This window comes from Cetorhinus maximus, chromosome 7, assembly GCF_964194155.1.
Source record: "Cetorhinus maximus chromosome 7, sCetMax3.hap1.1, whole genome shotgun sequence".
Classification (NCBI taxonomy): Eukaryota; Metazoa; Chordata; class Chondrichthyes; order Lamniformes; family Cetorhinidae; genus Cetorhinus; species Cetorhinus maximus.
The window spans coordinates 1,446,027-1,466,487 of record NC_135885.1 but is presented as its reverse complement, the minus strand read 5'-3'; the positions used below and the strand labels follow the sequence as shown (position 1 = coordinate 1,466,487).

The window sequence follows — 20,461 nt, the reverse complement described above, 5'->3', positions numbered from 1 at the left end:
ATCACTATCTAGTCACTTCTGGAAAATGTGCTTCTGGTTGTGAAGCTCTTTATGGTTGAAGAGAGCTGCTACTTGAGGCAAATTGGTAAAAAATAGACGACCTGAGTTGATACCAGCAGCCTGTAGGGAACCAGATCCTAATCCAAACCCCAATACGGATAAAGATTTTCAAGTATGAAAAGAAACAGGCCATAGGGTGAGATCAGTGCGGTAAGATTAGTTTTGCCTTCGCAAGGAGCCTGCACAGAGGCAATAGGCCGAATGGCTGCCTTCTGCTCTGCAATGTTTTATAGAAGAGATTGGGGATTGGGGATGGAGGAAACGTTGATGTGTTGGAGCTGAATATTATAGACATGAGTTTTTAATCTCAGAATTTATATGAAAGGCAGATACAGATGTCTGACTGGACTGCATTGTGAAATTAAATGGGATGTAAATATTTCATAAACTGAAGAGATTTAATATTCTGAGTTAGTAAAGGGCGCTGCTAACTACTGGATGGATCATTTTCTTTGTGTTTTCAGGTGCTGAAAGGTCATGATGATCATGTCATTACCTGCCTGCAGTTCTCAGGAAACCGCATCTTGAGTGGATCTGATGACAACACACTCAAAGTGTGGTCTGCAATAACAGGCGAGGTACACATCTTACACCCTTACACCCACCCTGTCTGTCTGTCTGTCCTCTTCTCGCCCCCCACCCCGGCCTTTGTCTGTTCTCTCTCTTCCCTACCCCCAACCCCATTGGTCTGACACATGACACATCTCTTCCCCTCCACCCACACCCAGGTCTATCTGCCACAATTCCCCTCTCCCTGTCTGTCTCACTTCACCCCTCTCTGTCTGCCCTGTCTCCCCCCCTCTCTATCTGCCACATCTCTCCCCACTCTCCGTGTGCCATGTCTCCCCCTTCTCTGCCTCGTCTCCAACCCCCTCCACCTCCCAGCCTGCCTACCTCGTCTCCTCCCTCTGTCTGCCTACCTTGTCTCCCCCTACTCTCCGTCTGTCTCCACCCCTGCTTACTCTGTCACTGTCAAATTGCTGCAGTTCGTGTGTATTTTGCTGGAGAGCGTTCAGATTTCCACTGAATGTGCAGATCTTTTGAGCTGAATCCTGTTTGCAATTTGACTGCAATGCTGTACTAATGGGGAGCAGGCGGTCTCACCTTTCCAGGTAATTAATTGCAACCAAGTTGCCTCCACTGAAGGAGGGAATTGTAAATCTAAAGCCATGATGCACCTGCCCCTCTGTGCAGCCTGGTTATTAAATAGGTTTGGGCCAGATTACACACACTCATCCAGTGCAGACTGCAGTCAGTCAGCTGTTTCAGCAAATAGACTGTTTCAGCAATCTGTCTTTAGCAAGAAAAGAATGAAGTGATTCCCCTATCCAATTCTGTAAAATGGAATTTCTTCCTCAGGGCTTAATTAACACAAATTGCATGTCAATCAGATTGTTGTGTGAAAACCCCTCTGAATGTTTGTCGAGGTATGTGAATGTTAGGCCTGGAAACCCAAATGCATAAAATTACCTCAAGCTCCCTTTTACAAATATTGGTAGATTGCAGTGCATGGGGGACATTGCTGACTCTGCAATTTGCACTGAGATGGAATCCACCCAACATAAGAATACAGCATTTTCCTATCTGATTGGAAAGGTTATGGATTTGCACCCGACCAAAAACCCTGAGCTCATCATCAAGGTAGCAGCCCAGCGACGGAGCACTGCCCGGCGACGGAGCACTGCCCGGTGACGGAGCACTGCCCGGTGGCATGGTGACGGAGCGCTGCCCGGCGACGGAGCACTGCCCGGTGGCATGGTGACGGAGCGCTGCCCGGTGGCATGGTGACGGAGCGCTGCCCGGCGACGGAGCACTGCCCGGCGACGGGACGGTGCCCGGTGGCATGGCGACGGAGCACTGCCCGGCGACGGGAGCGCTGCCCGGTGGCATGGCGACGGAGCACTGCCCAGCGACGGGAGCACTGCCCGGTGGCATGGCGATGGAGCACTGCCTGGTGACGGGGCACTGCCCGCCTGGCTGCAGATTCTGCGATATGATGTCTGCCTGATCAAAGTGTTCAGGTGAAATTTCGAGATTAAAGGAGCAGATTTCTCCCTGTGTCCTGAACTGCATTGCTTTCTCAACCAAAAATTATTTAACTGCTCTTGCATCTCCTTACCAAACATAGAAAGATTTACAGCATCGAAGGAGGCCATTTGGCCCATTGTGTCTGTACTGGCTGATAAAGAGCTATCGGGTCTAATCCCATTTTCTAATTCTTGGTCCATAGCCCTTTAGGTTATGGCACTTCAGGTGCATATCAAAGTTTATTTTAAATGCCATGAGGGTTTCTGTCTCTACCACACTTTTAGTCAGAGAGTTCCAGATCCCCACCACCCTCTGGATGAAAGAATTACTGCTTCTAATCTTCTAACAATTACTTGATATCCTTGCCTCCTGGATATTGACTTCTGGCAGCGTAAATAGATCCTTCCTATCTACTCTATCCAGGCTCCTTGTAATTTTCTACACCTCAATTAAATCCGCCCTCAGTGTCCTCTGTTCCAACCAATGCAACCCCGCCCATTCCAAAAATTCTCCAGTCCAGACAACATGCTTGTACATCTCTTCTGTAGCCTCTTTAATGCAATCACAACCTGCCTGCTCTGTGAAACTGTACACAGTACTCTAGACTACAGTCAATAAAGAAAAGTACCCTGTTTGTCATCTGAACCACCTTACCTACCTTCAGAGACCTGTGGATATGCCCCCCAAGGTCCTTCTGTTTCCCAACACTATCCTACCATTTATTGTGTATTTCCTTGCCTTGTTTTCCCACTCCTCCAGTTGAATTCAATTTGTGACTTTTCTGCCTACCACTCCATCAGTGTCTTGCTGCAGTTTACAGCTTTCTTCCTTGCTACCAACCACATGGTCAATTTCATATTATCTGCATCTGTTTATAGGATTTTGCTGTGTGTAAAATGGATGCCTCACTTGTCTGTATAACTATCACTTCACAAAGTGATGCATTTTACATGAAGTGCTGTGGCCTGTTTCAGGAGAGGTGTGATAAAACGCTGTATAAATGCAAGGCTAGCTTTTTCTATTGCTGATATTTATTGCTCATTTTCCACTGCTCTAATGTCAATTTTTAAACCTGCTGTTGGTTGCTCTGCTTTGCAGTGTGTGCAGACACTGGTCGGACACACAGGTGGAGTTTGGTCTTCACAGATGAGGGGGAATATAGTCATCAGCGGCTCGACGGACCGCACCCTAAAGGTTTGGAATGCAGAAACGGGCGAATGTATTCACACGCTTTATGGACACGCCTCCACTGTACGGTGCATGCATCTCCATGGCAACAAGTAAGGCAATATCTGGATAAATGATGCACAAAGCAACTTTACATGTTGTAGTCTCCAAGTAGGAACATGCTATTGAATCAGCATTTACCAGGCAGATGAGTACGGGTCAATGCGTGCTGTTCAGCTGGAGCTGTCTGCACTAATCAGTTCCCCGCAATCCTGTTCAAATCATTACCCCATTGCCTTTTAACTAATGCTGTAGGCTCTGCCTCTACAGCCTCTGTGTGAAAACTTTTCCTCTAACTTCCCCCTTTCATTCTTATAATTATCCTCAATCTCTGTTCCCCTCCCCCGCACCACCCCCCCAACCGTTACCGATTCACCAACCAGGTAAATAATTTTTCATTGTTTACCCAAAACCATCCATTAATTTTAGAACAACGCCACCTCCTGCCCTCCCCCCACAAAAACTCCCACAACCACCTGTGATCCAACGGGAAATGTCCCAATTTATTTGAAACTTTTGCATAATTATAAAAAGTTTAACAGTACTTTGTTTCTTTTTGTGAGGTTTGGTGTTGACTGGAAATGTCACTTAAGTACAAGACAAAACTCAGCCTGTGTGCTGTAATGAATCATAGAATCATGGAGCAAGGAAGGAGGCCATTCGGCCCATTGTGCCTGAACCAGCTTTTGTTTTTGTTTGATTAATATCCCTTCACACAATCCTGCAGTTTTTTCCTTTTCATGTATTTATTCAATCCCTTTTTGAAAGTTAGATTAAATCTACTTCCACTTCTATTGCAGGCAACACATCCCATGTCTCATGATGAGTTTAAAAAAATTTCTCCTTATTCTCCTCCCAGTTATTTTGCCAATTATCTTAAATCTGTGCCTCTTTGATTACTGACACTCCTGCTGCTGGAAATAGTTTTTCCTTATTTACTTTATCAAATATGTTCACGATTTTGAACACCTATCAAATCTCGCCTTAACCTTCTGCACTCTTAGGAGAATTTCAACTTCTCCAGTCTCTGTGCAACTAAAGTGTCTCATTTCCACCATTCTAGTAAATAAATTTCCCCCCATGCTCTCCTCCCTTCACTCCCTTCCCAAACAAACCAGAACATAACATTTTAATTTTAGATCAAAATGTTTTGAGTTTTGCAATAAGAGGGAGCCTGGAGGCCATCTGAATATAAGCTTCTGCTTGAATGGATGGATAAGTAATGAGATCCTGATGATTACATCCTTCCGTTTTATCACTTAAAATATATTCCATTAACTTTTAATGAGATTTTTTGCTTCTAATCAAAATTTTCTGTTGTATCAGATCAATGTCGTCAGCTAACGGTTGTGTTCTGAGACGTGATATTGATCTGATGTCGGGCCTCCCAGACAGTTGTGTCTCAGTCTGTCCTGCTTAGTGTCACCCTGCACACCAGTGCTTGCTTCCTGTCTGTTTTATCTGTGAACCCAGCGTGGGAATCTATGAATCCAGGTCGCCTGTGTCTGTGTCTCCTTAAACTGTGGGTGCACCTACATCAGATGGGCTGAAGTAGTTCGAAAAGGCAGCTCACCATCACCACCTCAAGGGCAATTCGAGATGGGCAATAATGCAATTCTCATCCCATGAATTAAAAAATCCCCTGCTCAAGCACATCAAAAATTTAATACAGACTGAAGCTCCCTCTGCTCTATCACAATTGTGTATGTTGATAGCCTAAATGCACCTTTTTATTGCACCAGTGCTATGTTCCCACTCCTGCACCAGTCGTCTGTGCAGTATCACTGAGCTCGCAGTTGGTCTGAATTCTGTGCTATGTGTGGGTGTCCATTTGAAACTGGATTGCAACAGCTCCTTACTTATTTTAAGGCACCTTACAGCTGGTCATTGGAAACTTTCTCTCCATCAGTTTGCCCAGGGTTTGAGCCAAAGCCTTGAAGGTGGTAATCCAGAGTGTGGTAATTCACTGAATTATCCAGGCCTTGAGTTAAATATTCTCTTGAATAGAACAGAACTTTTATTTTGTGTAAAATGAACAATTTACAGTGTTATCTGAAACACAGCCAAAACTGCATGTGCAGTGCAGGTATCATTAATTAATTTAGGAGTACATTCTGCTTTGGTTTTTAATCAAAATTTTCAGGAGTTGTAAATTCTTCTGATCCAGCTTTAGATCATTAATTTATCAGTACTATATACAGTGAACTTGAATTGTGCAGTATTCTATTTCAATATTCTCAAGAACCATGTCCAAGCGTACTATCCAGTATCCTTAGCTGTTAGAAATTCAATAGTTTTTGGAGAAGGGACTTTGAGGTAGTGTAATTGAAATGGAGAATGTCCAGGGATATCCTGAATAGAAAGTATGTGGCATCGATCTTGAAAAAGAGACAAGCTTGTTAAGCTTAATTACCTTTTAGTGTTATAACATGAGTGGAGAAATCACAATGGCCACAAAAGTGAACAAGGGATATGTAGCTTAAGAATCCTAACGTGATTTTTTTGTTTCCCTCTCCCACAGGGTAGTGAGTGGGTCAAGAGATGCTACTCTCAGAGTGTGGGACATAGATACAGGACGATGTCTACATACACTACTAGGACATGTGGCTGCAGTCCGATGTGTGCAGTACGATGGGAAGAGGGTTGTGAGTGGTGCCTATGATTACACAGTAAAGGTGTGGGATCCAGAAACTGAAACCTGTGTGCACACTCTTCAGGGGCATACAAACAGAGTCTATTCGCTTCAGGTAAATGCAGTATTCTCTCACTGTCTTGTTTCTGTCTATCAAATACATCTGTTGTATATGTGTGTTTGTAATCCACTGGGTCACTGCAGAAGGCTATCCAGGGGAGATGCATAAAGCCTGTTCTAATATGTTAGAAGGACAATGTTGGGAATCTGGGAAAAGACAGTCTGAAAAAGGTACTAAGGAACAGTTGTCAGTGAGCATCTGAATGAGTGCAGACAGGTTACTGCAGTAAGCTGGAAGAAGGTTTGTAGTGGAGTTCGCCAGGAGTCAATATTGGGACCCTTGCTTTTCCTGATATATATAAATGATCTAGATCTTGGTGTGCAGGGGACAATTTCAAAGTTTGAGGACAACACACAAAACTTGGGAGAATTGTAAACTGTGAGGAGGACAGTGTAAAACTTCAAAAGGACATTGACACCTTGGTGGAGTGGGCAGATAGGTGGCAGATGAAGTTCAATGCAGAGAAGTGCGAGGTAATACACTTTGGTACAAAGAGCATGGAGAGACAGTATAAAATAAAGGATACTATTCCAAATGGTGTGCAGGAGCAGCGAGATTTGGGTGTATATGTACATAAGTCATTAAAGGTGGAAGGACAGGTAGAGGGAGCTGTTTGCAAAGCATACAGCATTCTAGACTTCATTAATAGGGGCATGGAGTACAATAACAGGGAGGTTATGATTAACTTACATAAGACACTGGTTAGACCTCAGCTGGAGTATTGTGTACAGTTCTGGGCGTCACGTTATAGGAATGATGTGAACGCATTGGAGAGAGTGCTGAAGAGGTTTACGAGAATGGTTCTAGGGATGAGACACTTCAGTTATGAGGAAAGATTGGAGAAGTTGAGACTGTTTTCCTTGGAGAGGAGAAGGCTAAGAGAAGACTTGATAGAAGTTTTCAAAATCATGAGGGGGCTGGTCAGAGTAGATAGGGAGAAACTGTTCCTGCTCATAAACAGATCGAGAACCAGAGGACTTAGTTTTAAAGTGTTTTGCAAAAGAAGCAAACGCGAGGTGAGAAATAACTTTTCCTCACAGCAAGTAATTAGGGTTTGGAATGCACTGCCTGGAAATGTGTGGAGACGGGCTCAATTGAGGCATTCAAGATGGCATTGGATGATTATTTAAATAGAAACAATGTGTAGGGTTAAGGGGAAAAGGCAGGAGACTGGCACTAAATTAAAATGCTCATAGAGCTGGTGCAGACACAATGGGCCGAATGGCCTCCACCTACACTGTAATAATTCTGTGATAAAGAATCCCTTTAGCTTCCTTACACCAGTTCTAATGTTGGGTCACGCTGAAATGATTATCTGGTGTGTTTCTGTTTTTAGATTCTAACAGGCCTCCTGTAACACTCACCCTAGATTTTCCAAACTTGGCTATCTTTAGAAGTCTTTAGAAAACTCCCCACATTAGCAATAGATGTTTGTAACTTTGAACAGAGGATCTGACATCTGTTTGAAGTGAGAATATCTCTCACAATTGCTTGCAGAAAGCCCAAAGTACAGAATATCAGTGCAACATTGAGCTGTGTAAGGAGGTGTTCGTGAATGATGTTGGAGATCACAAAAGCCAGCTAATGTGTGCTCGCTCGCACTTTTTTTTCCAGCCTTTCTCCCCCCGCCCCACCCTCCAACGGTTCTCGATCTTGGTCTCCCCTGTCACTTTCTTTCTCTCTCTCTCTCTCTCTTCTCTCTCTCTCTCCTTCTCCCTGCCCCTGTGTGGGGTCACTCTCCCTGTCTCCCCCCCTGTCTGTCGTTCCTCCCCCCGCCCCCAAGCTGGGTCTGGTTCCGCCCCCAGCCTGTCCCCTTCCATCTGTCGCCCCATCCTTTGCTCTCTCTCTCCCTCCCTCCTCCATCCCTCTGTGTCTGTCTCTCTCTCTCTCTCTCACCCCGCCCCCCCCACCCCCCACACCGCCCAGTTAAGATGCAGCTTAGCACCTGCCTCTTACTTGCGAATCAGTGTCAATTTTGTTTTTTTTTAACACTCCTGTGAAGCACCTTGAGTTATTTTACTATGTTAAATGTGCTGTACAAATGCAAATTGTAGTGATGTTGGGGAATGAGTGCCCTTGTTTGTGCTTATAATAATTTCTCTGCCTTTGCACAGTATGATGGTGTTCACATAGTCAGCGGCTCCCTAGATACCTCGATAAGAGTGTGGGACGCGGAAAATGGGAATTGCCTGCATACTTTAATGGGACACCAGTCTCTCACCAGTGGAATGGAGCTGAAGGATAATATTTTAGTATCTGGAAATGCAGACTCCACAGTGAAAATCTGGGACATCAAAACGGGTCAATGTTTGCAGACGTTACAAGGTGAGATTGAGTGTGTTATAATCAGTGCTACACATTTCCATTGTGAGGGATGAGAGCTGGCAAATCCTCGAAGGCTGGTAGGTCTGGCTGTGTTTATATTGTAGTAGCCCAGGTTCCCTCTGGGCAGCTGTCTAGCTCCTTGTGTATGGCTGATACACTTTCTGATACTTTCCCGCTTGGAGCAGGAGAAATGCATGGTTTGTGCTGCCAGTCCTTGTGTAGACCAAGTCCTGTTTTCACATTGTTATGATCCTTGGCCAGACCACGGATCGTGGAGGAAGATCTGGTTAGAAACCAACAACATTTTGTTTAAAGTAGATAAAGGTTGAGATTCAAGGGTGCCTGTTTTTGGAATAAAGCCTCAAGATTCCACGAGTTTTGAACAAACGGAAACAAACTTTATTATACAAGTTCAGAAAGATAAAACAATTTACAATAAATACCTTATATTCTAACATTCAGGTAAGTATGAGGTACATGTGAATTAACAGGCAAACTGTGGTCAGACACACCGCACTACAGACTAATCGACAGATGCAACCAAGACACAGTCCATGGATTTCTCAAGAGCCCACCCAGATATCAGTAAACACCAAGTCAAAAAACTTTGTTGAAACTCTGTCTCACGAGGGACTCCAAACTCCACCTTTGAAGATCTCTCCTCGGAATTCTCCCCAAAAGTCGTTCCCACTCGGACGGCTTTAACAATGGTCCACCTCATGGGTTTCAATCTTGCCTTCCGAGATTCCTTCTCCCGGGATTCCTGAGTCTGCACTTCAGCCTCTACTTACTGGCATAATTTCAGCTCTTTGCTAGACAGTTAGCTTCACTGAACTGACACTGCCCCCAAGTGTCTCTGACATCCTGTCTCCTGGCTATATCCAGCTATAGGCTCCTTAGCACCTTCCAAACCAACAACCACTACCATCTAGAAGGACGAAGGCAGCAGATAGATGGGAACACTACAACCTGGAAGCTCCCCTCCAAGCCACTAACCATCCTGACTTGGAAATATATCGCTGTTCCTTCACTGTAGCTGGGTCAAAATCCTGGAACTCCCTTCCCAACAGCTCTGTGGGTGTACCTACACCATGTGTACTGCAGCAGTTCAAGAAGGCAGATCACCACCACCTTCAAGGGTAATTAGGCTTAGCCAGCAACATCCACATCCCATGAATTAATTTTTAAAAAATGAATCCGGCCTTCCCTTGAGTCCCCTTTGATTACTAGGCCTCTTCCTGAGCCCTCTTCTCAGCTCCTCAGAGCTAACAGCAGCACTTTGGCTGTGTAGAGCTGCTTCTCCCTGCTCCTGACTGTCCAGAAACCCAGTACACAGAGAGCTCATTCACAGAAATCCCTTGAGGAGGTGGTGGTGAGCTGCCTCCTTGAACCGCTGCAGTCCATGTGGTGTAGGTACACCCACAGTGCTGTTAGGAAGGGAATTCCAGGATTTTAACCCAGAGACGGTGAAGGAACGGTGATATATTTCCAAGTCAGAATGGTGAGTGAGTTGGAGGGGAACTTCCAGGTGGTGGGTGTTCCCATGGATTGGCTACCCCTGTCTAGGTGGAAGAAGTTGCAAGTTTTGAAGGCGCTGTCAAGGGAGCCTTGGTGAATTGCTGTAGTGCATCTTGTAGATGGTGCACACTGCTGCTACTGTGCGTCGGTGGTGGAGGGAATGGATGTTGAAGGTGGTGGTTGGGGTACCTATCAAGCGGGTTGCTTTGTTCTGGATGGTATTAAGCTTCTTGAGTGTTGTTGGAGCTGCACTCAACCAGGCAAATGAAGAGTATTCCATCACACTCCTGACTTGTGTCTTGTAGATTGTGGACAGGCTTTGGGGAGTCAGGAGATGAGCTATTCTCCACAAAATTCGCAGCCTCTGACCTGCTCTTACAGCCACAGTATTTATAAGACTAGTCCGGTTCAGTTTGTCAATGGTATTCCCCAGGATGTTGACAGTGGGCGATTCAACAATGTTAATGCCATTGAATGTCAACGGGAGATAGTTAAATTCTCTCTTTTTGGAGATGGTCATTGCCTGGCACTTGTATGGCAACAAGTTACTTGCCACTTATCAACCCAAGCCTGAATGTTGTCCAGGTCTTGCTGCATATGGACATGGACTGCTCTGCCATCCAATAAGATCATGGCTGATCATCTTCTGTTTCGATTTCCACATTGCCATTGCCATCTAACCCTGATAACTTTAGATTCTTGTTAGGCAAGGGAATCAATCTACCTCGGCATTACAAATATTCAATGACCCCGTCTCCTCCACATTCTGAGGCAGAGAGTTCCAAAGTCACAACTCCAAGAGGAAAAATTTCACCTAATTTCTGTCCTAACAGGACGACCCAATTTTAAAACAGTGCCCCCTAATTCTTGGATCACCCACCAGAGGAAACATCCTTTCCATGTCCACCATGTCAAGGCTGTTCAGGATTTTAAAAAAATTCATTCATAGGATATGGGCTTCACTGGCTGGGCCAGCATCATTTATTGCTCTTGAGAAGGTGGTGGTGAGCTGCTGCCTTGAACCACTGCAGTCCATGTGGTGTAGGTACACCCACAGTGCTGTTAGGAAGGGAGTTCCAGGATTTTGACCCAGCGACAGTGAAGGAACAGCGATATATTTCCAAGTCAGGATGGTGAGTGACTTGGCGGGGAACTTTTCCAGGTGGTGGTGTTCCTATGTATCTGCTGCCCTTGTCCTTCTAGATAGTAGTGGCTGTGGGTTTAGAAGGTGCTGTCGAAGGAGCCTTGGTGAATTCCTGCAGTACATCTTGTAGATGGTGCACACTGCTGCTACTGTGTGTCAGTGGTAGAGGGAGTGAATGTTTGTAGATGTGGTGCCAATCAAGTGGACTGCTTTGTCCTGGACGGTTTTCAGCTTAAGTGTTGTGGGAGCTGCACTCGTCCAGGCAAGTGGGGAGTATTCCATCACACTCCTGACCTTGTGTCTTGTAAGTGGTGGGCAGGAGATTAGGGATCAGGAGATGGGTTACTTGCCGCATGATTCGTAGCCTCTGACCTGCTCTTGTAGCCACAGTATTTATATGGCTAGTCCAGTTCAGTTTCCGGTCAATGGTAACCCCCCAGGATGTTGCTAGTGGGAGATTCAGTGTTGGTAATGCCATTGAAGATCAAGGGGCGATGGTTGGATTCTCTCTTGTTGGAGATGGTCATTGCCTGGCACTTGTGCAGCGCAAATGTTACTTGCCACTTGTCAGCCCAAGCCTGGATATTGTCCAGGTCTTGCTGCATTTGGACATGGATCTTGTGTACGTCAACCAAATTACCCCTCACTCTTCTAAACTCCAGTGGAAACAAGCCCAGTCTGTCCAACCTTTCCTCATAAGACAACCCACTCATTCCAGGTATCAATTTGGTAAACCTCCTTTGAACCGCCTCCAATGCATTTACATCCTTAAATAAGGAGATCAAAACTGCACACAGTATTCGAGGTGCGATTTCACCAATGTCCTGTATAATTGAAGTATAACATCCTTACTTTTATGTTCACCCTCTCTTGTAATAAAGGATAGCATTCCATTAGCCACCTTAAATACTTGCTGTACCTGCATACTTTTTGTGACTCATACTAGAACACCTAGATCCCTCTGTACCTCAGAATTATGCAGTCATTCTCCATTTAAGTAATACTCTGCTTTTTTTGTTCTTCCTGCCAAAGTGAACAACTTCACATTTCCTCACATTAAACTCAATTTGCCAGACCTTTGCCCACCCACTCAACCTATCTATATCCACCTGCAATTTCATGTCTTCTTCACAACATACTTTGCTACCTATCTTTGTGTCATCTGCAAATTTAGCTACTGCGTCTTCGCTCCCCTCATCTAAGTGATATTTGTAAATCGTAAAAAGTTGAGGCCCCAGTACAGACCCCTGTGGGACGCCACTCTTCACATCCTGCCAATCCGAAAAAGACCCATTTATGCATACTCTCTGCTTTCTGCCAGACAGCCAATCTTCTATCCATGCCGATATGTTACCCCCTACACCATGCGGTTTTATTTTCAGTCATAAACTTTGATGTGGCACCTTATCAAATGCCTTCTGGAAACGCAAGTACAGTATGTCTACAGGCTCTCCTTTATCTACTGCACATGTTACTCCTTCAAAAAACTCCAATAAATTGGTTAAACATGATTTTCCTTTCACAAAACCATGCTGATTCTTTCTGATTGTCTTGAGCTCTAAGTGCCCAGCTATAACCTCAACGATAGATTCTAACAACTTCAAGAGTCAACCACATTGCTGTGGGTCTGCAGTCACATGTAGGCCAGACCAGGTAAGGACATGAGTGACCTGGATGAGTTTTTACGACAATCAGCAATGATTTCACGGTCATTGTCAATACTTTTAATTCCATATTTTTATGGAATTCAAATTTCACCATCTGCAGTGGTGGGATTCGAACCCAGGTCCACAGAGCATTACCCTGGGTCTCTGGAATACCAGCCCAGTGACAATACCACTATGCCACTGCCTCTCTTTAATAAAATAATTTTTAAAAGTTCATATTAAAAATAAAAAAAAAATCATAATATCAAGAAATGTGATGCCATTATTTTAGATGAAACATGTTTTTGCAGCAGCTGAGAGTGGCTTGGAGGGGAACTTCCAGGTGGTGATATTCCCATGTGTCTGCTACCCTTGTTCCTATATGGTAGTGGTTGTGGGTTTGGAAGGTGTTGTCTAAGGAGGCTTGGCAAGTTTCTGCAGTGCATCTTGCAGATGGTACATACTGCTGCCACTGTGTGTAGGTGGTGGAAGGAGTGAATGTTTGTGGATGTGATGCCAATCAAGTGGGCTGCTTTGTCCTGGATGGTGTCAAGCTTCTTGAGTGTTGTGCGAGCTGCACATATTCAAGCAAGTGGGGAATATTCCATCCCACTCCTGACTTGTGCCTTGTAGATGGTGGACAGGCTTTGGGGAGTCAGGAGGTGAGTTACTCGCTGTAGGATTTCCAGCCTCCAACCTGCTCTTGTAGCCACGGTATTTAAATGGCTGGCCCAGTTCAGATTTTGGTTAATGATAATCCCAGGACGTTGATAATGAGATATTCAGTGATGGTAATGCCAATGAATGTCAAGGGGCGATGGTTAGATTTTCTCTTGTTGGAGAAGGTCATTGCCTGGCATTTGAGGTGTGAATGTTACTTGCCACTTGTCAGCCCAAGCCTGGACATTGTCCAGGTCTTGCTGCATTTGGATATGGATTGCTTTAGTACCCAAGGAATCAAAATGGTGCTGTATATTGTGCAATTATCAGTGAACATCCCTACTTCTGACCTTATGATGGAAGGAAGGTCATTGATGAAGCAGCTGAAGGTGGTTGGGCCTAGGGTATTACCCTGAGCACCTGTTGCAGTGATGTCCTGGAACTGAGATGATTGACCTCCAACAACTACAACTATCTTCCTTTGTGCTAGGTATGACTCCAACCAGTGGAGAGTTTTCCCCTTGATTCCCATTGACTCCAGTTTGCTGGCTGCCTCGATGCCACACTGAGAGAAATTCTGCCTTGATGTCAAAGGCAGTGACTCTCACTTCACCTCTGGAGTTAAGCTCTTTTGTCCATGTTTGAACCAAGACAAAGGAGGTCAGCAGCTGAGTAGCCCTGGCGGACCCAAACTAAGCTATTGCTAAGCAAGTGCCTTTTGATAGCACAAGTGATGACCCCTTCCATCAGTTGACTGATGATGGAGAGTAGACTGATGGGGCAGTAATTGGCCGGGTTGGATATATCCTGCTTTTTGTGTACAGGTCATACCCGGGCAGTTTTCCACATTGCCGGGTAGATGCCAGTGTTGTAACTATGCTGGAACAGCTTGGCTGAGGGCGCGACAAGTTCTGGAGCACAAGTCTTCAGTATTATTGCCGGAATGTTGTCATTGCCCATAACCTTTGCAGTATCCAGTGCCTTCAGCCGTTTGCTATCACATGGAATGAGTGGAATTGGCTGAAGACTGGCATCTGCAATGCTGGGGACTATAGGGAAAGGCCAAGATGGATCATCCACATGGCGCTTCTGGCTGAAGATCGGTGCAAATGCTTCAGCCTTATCTTTTGCACTGATGTGCTGGGCTCCCTGATCATTAAGGATGGGGATATTTGTGGAGCCTCCTCCTCCAGTGAGTTGTTTAATTGTCCACCACCATTTACGACAGGATGTGACAGGACTGCAGAGCTTAGATCTGATCCGTTCGCAGTGGAGCCGCTTAGCTCTGTCTATCACTTGCTGCTTATGCTGTTTACCTCGCAAATAGTCCTGTGCTGTAACTTCACCAGGTTGACACCTCATTTTTAGATATCCCTTATGCTGCCCCTCACATGCCCTCCTGCACCCTTCATTGAACCAGGGTTGATCCCCTGGCTTGGTGGTAATGGTAGAGTGGGGGATATACCGGGCCATGAGATTACAGATTGTGGTTGCTTACAATTTTGCTGCTGCTGATGGCCCACAGCACCTCATTGTTGCCCAGCGTTGAGTTGTTAGACCTGTTCTAAACCTATCCCATTTAGCATGGTGGTAGTGCCACACAACATGATGGAGGGTATACTCACTGTGAGGATGGGACTTCCTCTCCACAAGGACTGTGTGGTGATCACTCCCACTGATACTGTCATGGACAGATACACCTGCAGCAGGCAGGTGATGAAGGGAACCAACAAGAAGGAAAAACATACTTGACCTCATCCTCACCATCTGCCGCAGACCCAGTCTAGCAGCTATGTCCTTTAGGACTCAGCCAGCTCAGTCAATAGTGGTGCTACCAAGCCACTCTTGGTGATGGACATTGAAGTCCCCCACCCAGAGTACATTCTGCACCCTTGCCACCCTCAGTGCATCCTCCAAGTGGTGTTTAATATGGAGGAGCACTGATTCATCAGCTGAGAGAGGGCGGTACGTGGTAATCAGCAGGAGGTTTCCTTGCCCATGTTTGACCTGATGCCATGAGACTTCATGGGGGCTGGAGTTGATATTGAGGACTCCCAGGGCAACTCCTTCCCCTGAATCACTGTGCTGCCACCTCTGTTGGGTGGGACAGGACATACCCAGGGATAGTGATGGTGGTGTCTGGGACATTATCTGTAAGGTATGATTCCTTGAGGATGACTTGTCAGGCTGTTGCTTGACTAGTCTGTGAGACAGCTCTCCCAATTTTGGCACAAGCCCCCAGATGTTAGTAAGGAGGACTTTGCAGGGTCGACAGGACTGGGTTTGCTGTTGTCGTTTCCGGTGCCTAGGTGGCTGCTGGGTGGCCTGTACTGATCTATTCCTGTTAGACCTTTTAGCAGATTGATTAACAGAGTGGCTTGCTCAGCCATTTCAGGGGGCAGTTAAGAGGCAACCACATTGCTGTGGGTCTGGAACCACATGTAGGCCAGACCAGGTAAGGACGGCAGATTTCAGGTGAACCAGATGGGTTTTTACAACAATTGACATTGGTTTCCTGGTCGTCATGAGACTTTTAATTCTAGATTTTTCTTGAATTCAAATTCCACCATCTACTGTGGTGGGATTCAAACCCGGGTCCCCAGAGCATTACCCTGGGTCTCTGGATTACTAGCCCAGCGACAATACCACTGCTTTTCCGCCCACTCCCCTCACCCACCCAAGTTGATATATAAATACAAGTCTTCTCTTTTTTCCCATCACAGGTCCAAACAAACATCAGAGTGCCGTCACCTGTCTGCAGTTCATCCAGAAGTTTGTAGTCACAAGCTCAGATGATGGGACAGTGAAACTATGGGATCTTAAAACGGGCGAATTCATTCGTAACCTAGTGGCACTGGAGAGCGGAGGCAGCGGTGGTGTCGTTTGGCGGCTCAGAGCGTCCAAAACAAAACTGATTTGTGCGGTGGGCAGTCGGAATGGGACAGAGGAAACAAAACTGCTGGTCCTGGATTTTGACGTGGACATGAAATGAGACTGGTATGGCGGAGAGGTGTGCAGCCACACACGTCTGATCACTCACTGGGCCTAGCAGGGGGGACAATCTGCGACCAGACTCCATGCTGTCCATTCCAATTTGCCAAAGAAGACTTGACCTTACGGGGAAAATGGGAGGGGGATCTGCAGAGACCCCGCCAGCAATGAGGAGGCACCTCTCTGGAACAGGGAGGGGAGGGGGTTGCCTTTTCAAACCTGCAGCACTCGACGAGCTGAGAGCTATTTGGGAAAGATTTAAAGCACCTTATAACTGAGCCATCCCAGGGGCATTTATCTCTGCCGATGACTAGACACTCGGAGACACTTTAAAAAGACTTGCCAAAATTATTAGTAACAAACTTGTACATAAAATATCTGTATATTATATAAAAGCGTATCTATGTGGATGAATGAGATGAAGCATCCTTAACTACATGTCTATATATTGAAATTGTGTAACAGGGGAAAACTAATCTGTGTGTGTGAGAGAGAGTGTGAAAGGATGGTGCTAAATGGTAGTGTGCGTGTGCTAGTGTGTAAGGGTTTTCACTGTCATGAGGCTACAATGTTACCCCCCTTGTATATTGTATAAAACTTATGGGGTTTTTTGGGGGTTGAAACAACAGCGTTAAGCTGTAAATGCTGAGCTTTTTTTTTAAAAAAAACAATAAAATGATTGAAGTACAGACTGGTTTGTACACCAAACCAACCCACTTCACCAAACTTATTAGGAGTGGCCCATATGGCCCTTTGAACCTCCTCTGTCATTCAGCAATGTCATGGCTAGTCATCTTCCTCAGCTCTTCCTACACTATCCACATATCTCTTGGTTACCTTTGTATCCAAAAAAATCTATCGATCTCTGTCTTGAATATACTCAACGACTGAGCATTCACAGCTCTCTGGCTTAAAGAATTTCAAATGTTGACACCTTTCAAGTGAAAAACATTTCTCATCTTAGTCCTAAATGAGATTGTGACCCTGTTTTCTACTCTCAGATCCACCTGAATCAAATTCAAATACGCTGTATCCACCAGTTCTCCCTTATCCATCTTACTAGTTACACCTTCATAGAAACTCTTAAAATGTTTAGCTAGATGTGCTATGCAAATTAATGCCAAGGAGAGTACCTTTGCAGCTGTGACCAAGGGCTTGATCTGTCTGGGAGTCTTAGTCTAAGCTGTGGATTGGCTCTACAGAAAGGTTCAGTTGTTGAGAAGTGCTGGGCCCATGGGACACATGCAAGCATGAACATACGAATTATGAGCAGGCCACTCGGCCCCTCGAGCCTGATCTACCATTCAATAAGATAATGGCTGATCTGATTGTAACCTCACTCCACATTCCTGCCTACCCCCAACAACCTTTCACCCCCTTATCAAGAACCTATTTACCCCTTCCTTAAAAATATTCAAAGACCTTGCTTCCACACCTTTTCAGGAAGAAAGCTCCAAAGACTCATGACCCTCAAAAAAATTTCTCCTCATCAGTCTTAAATGGGCAACCCCTTATTTCTAATAAGTGACCCCCTAGTCCTAAATTCTCCCACAAGAGGAAACATCCTTTCTACATCCACCCTTACATGATCCTGAGGAGTCTTAAATGTTTCAATTAAGCCATATTTTACTCATCTAAACTCCAGCGGATACAAGGCTAGACTATCCAATCTTTCATTGTATGACAGCAAGTGATTGTACTCTGCTACAGGAGAAGAAGCTAGTTATTTGGTGAGTATCCGGTAAGTGACTAAGGATTATTCTATTCCTAAGGTTCAAAATAGTCCAGCAACTGGCGGTAAGGTTAATAAAATATGTAAAAAAAAAACAAAAGTAAAATATATAATTGAATAAAATAATTAAATAGTTAATTGGAACACATTAAGGATGTCAGGACAGGTGATGTGTCACAGCTGCAACATGTGGGAGCTCCTGGATGCCAGTTTGATCCAGGGCAAACATGTCGGCAGTAAGTGTTTGAAGTTTGAGAAGCTTCGGCTCAGAGTTTGAGCTGGAGGCTGAACTACAGACACTGACGCATCGGGGAGGGGAAGGTTACCTGGATTCTTTGTACCAGGAGGTAGTCACACCTCTTAGGACAGGGTCTTCTGATTTGGTCAGTGGTCAGGGACAGGAGAGTGTGACTACGAGTGAGGCAGGTAAGGGGACTCAGAGGGCAAGAGTGCAGGAGCCTCAGGCCTTTCAATTGTCCCAACAGGTTTGAGATTTTTTCAGCTTGTTTAGATGGGAATGGGGGCTGCAGGGTGGATGAGCTGACTGGCCATGGCACTGTGGCACAGGAAGCCATTCAAGCTGGGGGAGCAAAAAGGAATGTAGTGGTATTAGGGAATAGTATAGTCAGAGGGATTGACACCATTCTGTGCAGCAAAGAGTGAGAGTCCAGACTGCTGTGTTGCTTGCCCGGTGCCAGGGTTCGGGACATCTGCTCAGGGCTGGAGAGGAATTTGCAATGGAGGGGGAGGTCCCAGTTGTCGTGGTCCACGTAGGTACTAACGACATAGGCAGGGCAAAGGAGGAGGTTCTGGATAGTCAGTATGAGAACCTAGGCACCAAATTGAGAAGCAGAACCTCAAAGGTCATAAATCTCTGGATTATTACCTGAGCCGTGTCCAAATTAGACAATTACTTGCTGTGCCTGCATACTAGCCTTTTGTGATTCATGCAGCAGGACACCCAGATCCCTCTGCATCTCAGAGCTCTGCAATATCTCACAATTTACATAATATGTTTTTTTATTCTTCCTGCCAAAATGGACAATTTCACATTTTCCCACATTATATTCCATTTACCAGGTCTTTGCCTACTCACTTAACCTGTCTATATCCCTTTAGAGCCTCCTTACGTCCTCTTCACAATTTACATTCCTACCTATCTTTCTGTCATCAGCAAATTTAGCAATCACCCCTTCGATCCCTTTATCAAAGTCATTCATGTAAATTTTAAAAAGTTGTGGGCCCAGCACTGATCCCTGTGGCACACCATTCGTTACATTTTCCCAACCAAAAAATCACCCTTATGCTGACTGTTTCCTGTTAGCCAGCCAATCTTCTATCCATGCCAATATGTTACCCCCCTACACCATGAGCTTTTATTTTCCGTAATAACCTTTGATGTGGCCCCTTATCAAATACTTCCTGGAAATCTAAGTACAGTACATCCACCGGTTCCCCTTTATCCATAAGCACATGTTACTTGCCTCAGAGAACTCCAATAAGTTGTTTAAACATGAAGAGAAGCCTCACTGAATTAGGAATGGTGGTTGGGTCACCATGAAATTGAGTATTAAAAGCCTGCAGGCATGCTGGGTTCAACTAATCCCAGAATCCCAGAACTGTTGCAGTGCAGGAGGAGGCCATTGGCCCATCTGCACTGGCTCTCTGAATTAGCAACTCACCTAGTACCATTCTCCTACCTTCTCCCCTTAACCCTGGACTTTCTACCTTTTCAGAAAACAGTCTGACCCCCTTTTGAATGCTTTAATTGCACTTGCCTCCAACACACACTCAGAGTATTCCAGACCCTAACCTCTTGCTGAGTGAAAAAGTTTTCCCCTCGTATCAGTGTTGCTTCTTTTACTAATTACTTTAAATCTGTGCCGCCTTGTTCTCAATCCTTTCACAAGTGGGAGCAGTTTCTCCCTATCTACTCTCCAGACGCCTCATGATTTTGAATACCTCTATCAAATCTCCTCTCAGCTGTCTTTTCTCTAAGGAAATCTAATCTATCGTAATAATGGAAGTTCCTTATCCTCGGAACCATTCTTGTGAGTCTTTTCTGCACTCTCTGATGCCTTCACATCTCTCCTAAAGTGCAGCACCCCCATCTGGACCAGTGTCTTATACAATCTCAACATAACCTCCTTGCTCTTGTACTCTATATCCCTAGTAATAAAACCCAGGATACCATATGCATTATTAACTGCTCTGTCAATCTGTCCTGCCACCTTTAATGACTTGTGCACATATGCACCCAGGTCCCTCTGTTCTGGCACCCACTTTACAGTTGTACCTTTATTTTATATTCTCTCTCCATGTTCTTTCTACCAAAATCAATCACTTCACATTTCTCTGCATTTAACTTCAACAACAC

At 45.1% G+C, this 20,461-nt stretch overlaps 1 protein-coding gene across 3 annotated transcripts in view; it reads left to right on the top strand.

Annotated features, from left to right (window-relative positions):
• LOC144682517 (F-box/WD repeat-containing protein 7-like) overlaps positions 1 to 17,082 on the top strand; it is a 221,543-nt gene extending 204,461 nt beyond the window's left edge. For all 3 annotated transcript variants that reach the window (XM_078544906.1, XM_078544907.1, XM_078544908.1), the window contains 5 exons: positions 525 to 638; positions 3,187 to 3,368; positions 5,837 to 6,062; positions 8,183 to 8,393; positions 16,085 to 17,082. In XM_078544906.1, the coding sequence (XP_078401032.1) occupies positions 525 to 638; positions 3,187 to 3,368; positions 5,837 to 6,062; positions 8,183 to 8,393; positions 16,085 to 16,353 (1,002 nt within the window). In that variant the 3' untranslated portion in view covers positions 16,354 to 17,082. The remainder of the gene's footprint in view (positions 1 to 524; positions 639 to 3,186; positions 3,369 to 5,836; positions 6,063 to 8,182; positions 8,394 to 16,084) is intronic.
• The last annotated feature ends 3,379 nt before the right edge of the window (positions 17,083 to 20,461 follow it).